The sequence below is a fragment of the Brassica napus genome, chromosome A5 (genome assembly GCF_020379485.1).
Source record: "Brassica napus cultivar Da-Ae chromosome A5, Da-Ae, whole genome shotgun sequence".
Lineage (NCBI taxonomy): Eukaryota > Viridiplantae > Streptophyta > Magnoliopsida > Brassicales > Brassicaceae > Brassica > Brassica napus.
In genome coordinates this window covers 15103755-15110305 of record NC_063438.1, presented here as the reverse complement: position 1 = coordinate 15110305, position 6551 = coordinate 15103755, and the positions used below count along the sequence as shown (strand labels likewise).

Genomic DNA, 6551 nt, shown 5'->3' with positions numbered 1-6551 from the left:
TGTGGAATAATTGGTTACTAGGATAAGAAATGCACCTTGCACATGATAAATCTATATGAAAATTATTTAAAAAATATCGTATGGAAAAATAAAATTTATATTTTGATCGAATTAATATTTTTGACTCTTACACTTTTTTTAAAAATTCTTAATTACATAATTTGTTTACTAATGAGCTGATCTCATTTTTCAAAATATTTTAGGTCAAAAAATCACTTATGGCATAAGAACCTAATGTTTAGGCCGAAGAATCTCAAGCCTACTATTTGGTTACAATGAAACTATGTCAGCTCAGTTTTATATCATGATTTAGCAATTTAAAAGTTAATTATAGTTATGAAAAATTTACGTTCACGTGCCAATCTTATCTATCTTCAATATTTTTTCTCATTTTTGTGTCTCTTTTTTCATTTTGGTTATTGCTCGATATAAATATTGATTTTTGAGTTTATTCTCATTTCGTTATTTTGTTTTGGCCTGAGATTTATAAAATGTTTAAGATTTAAAATTATGAAATAGATACATGCTTAGGTTAAGATATGCGCCTTGTGTAGAATAAATATTTTATATTTATTACTTATTTTATGTTTTTTGCATATTATGAAATAATAAAATAATAATTATATATTAAATAACTAAGAAATTTGTTACTATTATGTAATAAATTGGCGTGCGTATATAAAACAAACGACCACTCTTGTTTATTTGCAATCATTTTAAGGTAAATAAATCAAAACAATCAATCTTATCTATCAAATATGATATATAATTAAATTTACATGATATTAACATAGATATATAATATACTTTTAATATAAATATTTATTAAACGAGGTTTATTTTCATATGATTTTATGATTATTTGCATATTTGTGTACCTAAATTTTACACCAATGATTTGTTTTTCAATGTGGAATGTTTAGTGGTTTCAATAATTTATGATCATTTAAAAAAACAATGAAGATTTAAAATATTAACTTTTCAATATATGTTCAATGCATATATCAAAATATAAGTATGTGTTTTCACATGATGTATAGTTTAATTCAAACGATATGAAAATATATATATATATATATATATATATATATATATATATATATATATATTAACATAACCACCTATTAAAATAAAATTATTTATTCATATAATTTTATAATCATTGTATCTTATTATAGAAAAAAATTTAAACCTTGATCACAAAAGTTTATGTGAAATTTTTAACAGTTTTAGTAATTTATACTCGTTTTGAAAAATTCAAAATAAACACATATACAAAAAAATCTAAATTTTTATTATATGATTAATGCAATTGTGTAATTTATTTTAATACCAAAAAATTAAATAAAAATGATAGAAAGTATACAGATTGTTAGCAAATCTTTATTATTTAAAATCATTAATTGTCATATATATCTTAATTACATTAGGTAACTCCGTATGTTTTATTTAAGGAAATAATATATAATAATTTCATTTTGCTACACACTATATAATATAAAATTCTCTAGCAATTTAATTTTGGACTAACAAAATTCTCAATTGATTCTCAAGCCGCCACGTAAGCAAAATTAGCATTCCAATTGCATGACAACTCAGCAGAACACTTTTTTTAATTAGTACAAACTACATATTATAACTTTTTTAATGTTTCTCTATAAATATATAGGGGATGACCATTGACTTTAGGGAAATTGCAACAAATACCACATTCAGAATATCACTTTTCATGTTTCCACTAATCATTTTTACCCTTACTTTTAATGAAAAGTAAAAGACAATTATACCCCTAGGGTTAACTAATTTAGACTTAAGGTTTAGAGTTGAGGGATAGAGTAGAGTTTTTGGAATGTGAAATTTATGATTCTAATAAATATATAAATAAATTTTTAATATTTTTTTAAAAAATTCAAACATAATTTTTGATCTCAAAATAAATTTTGAAAAAAAATAAAAAAAATTATAAAAAAAATCGAATTTGAAAAACTATAATTCGAAAACATTAAAAAAGATTATTATTTTTTTTTTACAATGAACGGTTATTCTATTACTCAAACTTGAGGTGGTCTGGGTAACCAAACCGTAATAGAACAACCAATAAAATAAAGTTCCCTATGAAAAGACCTAGCAGTCCTAGCTAGAGAGTCTGAAATCTGATTTTGCGTTCGTGGAACATAGGTGATCTTGAAGTCCGGAAAGCATATCTGTAGAGTTTCAATCCTTTCTAATTATGTTGCGAAGCTCGGCCATGCACCGGGCTTCTTACAATCTGTCCCAAAGCTCTGACATGTCGAATGTTGAAGCATATTCTCCGTCGCCCATTGTAGTGCTTCAACTTCTGAATGCAAGGGTGATTCATGTCGAACGTGGTTTTGTGTCCCCATAAGTTGAGCATTTCTAATGTTGTCCATCCATACCCATCCACATCCACTGAACTGATTTGTGGGTGTCTATGACCCATATATCATGCAAATATTGTTCAAGTTTAAGGCTTGAGGTTTCTCAGTGTTGTGAACTTGTACAATTGACAGCACCCTCTCATTTGCATTAAACCATGCTTGACATTCACTCTCTACATAACGAACTAACTCCAATGGATCTCTGTTTATCCCTCTAAAGAGCTTGTCATTCATTTTTTATTTATTTAAATAATGATTTATTATATATATATATATATATATATATATATATATATATATATATATATATATATATATATATATATATATAACAAAGATATAAGAATCTTTTGCCACTCCTTGAAGTATTTTTGAAAATGTCCCTTTAGTAGTGGTAAAGATGAAAAGTGGTACCGTGAAAGTGGTAAACATAAATTTTCTCCCTCTTAATTTTGTTTTTTAGGGAGGGAGGGGGTTCTCAGTTTTCATTTTTTTTAGCAAGAAAGGAAAAAAATATTTGGTTTTTAGGGAGGGGGGGGGGTCCTCGGTTTTCATTTTTTTTAGCAAGAAAGGAAATAAATATTTGGTTTTTGAGATAAAATTGAATCGGTAGAATACTAAATAGGTGAAAGAAACAGTTAAGATTAGATATGAAACATAAGTTTAGTTATCACTATACAACTATACAGTAAAAAATTTATAAATTAATAATGTATGACTATAGAATTTTATTAATTTATAGAGTTAGTAATTTACAAAAAGTTTTTTTTTACATTTCTTTATTTTAGAACATATTTTTTTTATAAAATAAAAGTAGTTGATTTTGCCGTATAAATATATTAATTGTTTTAGAAATTCAGTTTGATATCATTTTTGTTATAATATTTGGTGTATACGAAATATGCTTCATTATGTTTCGCAAAATTTAAATGTAGTTTTAAATATAACTTTACTAAATATTATATAAATACATTGAAGTTAAGAAAAAATAGAGATTAACTTCATTATGAATATAAAAAATAATGTGATGTTTTGTTTGTACTTATATAAACATTATATATAAATTATTAATTTATGATTTTAGTGGGACTATATATATACATAGAATTTTCTAAAAATTATTATCTTATTATTTTATCAATTTGTGTCATATTTTTAATTGGCTCGATTCACATGACCTTTTTATTAATTTAGTGTGTTCATTAATAGACAATTCTGTCAAATAATTTTTTTTAAAGTTTTTGACACCAAAAAAAAACGCTAAAGAGAAAAATCATTGAATGAGATTTCATTAAAGAGGTAAAAGACCCTTCTACCCATTGTTTTTTAGATATATAAATATAAATAATTTTTAACTAAATAATAGAAAACAATTTTTTTGAAAAGTTTTCGAATTTTATAATTTCAAATTCAAACGTTTTGTAAATTTTTTCTTAAAAAAATTATTTTTGAAATTTTAAATATTTTCAAACAAAATTTAAACTCCATTCCAAAACTCTATATCTTAGACCACCTCCAATGGAAGTTCTTCCCATTAGAGCTCTTAAAATAAGTATTATGTATATATACATAATACTTATTTGAAGAGCTCTAATGGGAAGAACCCCCATAGGAGTTGCTCTAAGAGCATCATTATCGAGCTTCTTAGCCCGATGCTTAGTTTAAATTTGGGCCAAATTTAAATAAAAAAAGAAGTTAATTAGAGGAATCGATTTTTACGTAAGAAGTTTTTGGTGGTGTTGCTTGTGTCACGTGGCGAGTTGTGATAGGAGGTAGGAAGCGGTAGAGGGAAGTGGTCATTCGGTTTCGAACCATTCTCTGCGTCTCCCTCTTCTCTCTCTCTCTCTCTCTCTCTCTCTCTCTCTCTCTCTCTCTCTCTCTCTCTCCCTCGAAGGCGATTACACGAGCAGTGAAGCAGCGTCGCGAACCACACAGATTCACCGTTCAATCCAAAGCTCTACCACCGCATCGAATCTCCAGCAGGTTTGTGTTCCTTCTCTGGGCTTTTTTTTTTATTATCGGTTTGATTTGTGGATCTAATGTTTTTTTTGGTTCGATTCCCTTTTGCATGCGTGGTATTTGATCTGGGTTTGCATCGTCTCACTCTCGCCGGTATTTTTTGGCCGCCGTCATCTATTCTCACCGATTCCAGAAGGATCTCGCCGTCGTCTTCCGAATCGAACGATACCAGGTTTGTCTTCTATATCTGTTAATCATCTGTCTCTATGTTAAGGTCTGCGAATTACAGGAAACGATTTGCTTGGTTTGTTCGAATTGATTGGTTTGTTTCTGAATATTTGGTTGTATAGTTCGTGTGTATAGAGTTTCTGAATGTTTGTGTGTATAGGTTCTGATGGATTGGTTGGTGAGGAATTTGATTGTGAACTGATCTGTGTCTGATTGTAAAGTCCATTGATGCATGTATTTTAGAATAAATTTTGGAATTTATACTCGATGGATCTGTGTTTGTTTGACATTGTGAATGTATACTTGATTGATTAGTGAAGTGTATTCGGTAAAAGCTGGCATAATATGTTGTTTAAATTACATTGTCTTCATCATTGAATTCACCAGTGTGGAAATTTTAGAAAAAACTGGTGTGGACATTTAAGGGAGACGTTGTTATAACTGTTGTAGTTAGTTTGTTTTTTTAGTTATTAGTTTCGAACGAGTAACCAGTCTGTAAGGAGTATATAAGTTTATTGTTTGCTCATTGTAACTTGAGTGTATTTTGTTTCTAACCAAATGAAAATATTTAGTCAGTTGATTGTTTTGATGGTTTTTAAGTGTTGTAATAACTATTGATTAGACCATAGTAGTTGATGGTTAGGTCTTTCTTTAAAGCTCTTTATGATCTCTTTCTCTCTTTTTTCTTTATATAACCGCAAGAAGCTATAATTCTTTTCATAGTAATCTCTTTCTCTCTTATTTCTCTCTTGTTTCTCTTTCTGTCTTTTATAATCCTCTCATTCTGCTCGCTATGGATTCAAGGAATCCTTTGAATCCATATAGTGACTCCCCTAGTTATAGCTATCTTCTCCACAGTCAAAACTTCCAGTATGGAAGTTATCCTCCGAGTCAAAACTTTGGAGGAGGATCGGAGATACCTCCTTTTAGTTCACAAGCACCCGACGCTCCAGCTCAACGTGAAAACCCAACAGTTGCCTCTAAGGAGAGAAGGCAATAGACTCCAGCTGATGACGAGGTTGTAATAAGTGTGTGGCTCAACACATCTAAGGATGCTGTTGTTGGAAATCAACAAAAATCTGGGATGTTCTGGAAACGTGTAGCTGAGTATTATGCATCTAGCCCACATGCGAAAGAGAGTGGTGAACCTAGAGAGTGGCCCAATCTTAAGCAGAGGTGGCAGAAGATTAATGACTACACCAACAAATTCTGTGGTGCTTACGCGGCTGCAGAGAGACACATCAGTTCTGGTCAGAGCGAGACTGATGTCCTCAAGGCGGCTTATGATATTTACTTCGCTAATCATCACAGGAAATTCAATCTGGAGCATGTGTGGTGTTTGTTAAGGTTTGAGCAGAAGTGGCTCAGTCTTAACACTCCTAAACCTAGTGGGAGTGGAAAGCGAAAAGCTGGAGAGGAATGTTCGCAAACATCAAGCACCACTGTTGGTGATCAAGACGTGCGTTCAGAGGGTAGCAAGGCTGCTAAAGCTAGAAAGAATAACACTCAAGGACTAAAATCCATTGATGAGAGTAAGACCATAATGGAGTTGAAGAAGGAGGATCTCATGAGGAAGGAGAAATTGTCGAAGCTTGCCATTCTAGACACACTCCTAGCTAAGCCAGGAACACTAAGTGAGGCTGAGGAAGTTGTGAAGAACAAGCTGCTCGCTCAGCTTTTCTGAAAATGTCTTTTAAATTTATTAAGTATCTGTTTCCTGAAAATGTTCTGTGTAATAACTTGTGTTTCTGCTGTTTCTGCTTGCTACTTTGATGAATAACTTGTATTTCTGCTGCTTCCATGTCAAATGTATTCCAGTTTCGTAGTAATGAAATAAATGTTTCTGCTTGCACTATTGTTTTTCTGTTTCCTTAAATGTTTCCTTAAATAATTAAGAGGACTAATGTATTTAAATGAGTATTCTTGGCAGGTTTATTTAAAAATGGGGAGATATAGTTACAGCCA

General features: G+C 30.1%; 1 protein-coding gene across 1 annotated transcript; it reads left to right on the top strand.

Annotated features, from left to right (window-relative positions):
* The first annotated feature begins 5670 nt into the window (after positions 1-5670).
* LOC106373841 (glutathione S-transferase T2-like) lies at positions 5671-6270 on the top strand. Its single transcript, XM_013813963.1, has one exon. It carries the CDS (start codon positions 5671-5673, stop codon positions 6268-6270), a length of 600 nt encoding a protein of 199 aa, XP_013669417.1.
* Positions 6271-6551: the final 281 nt, after the last annotated feature.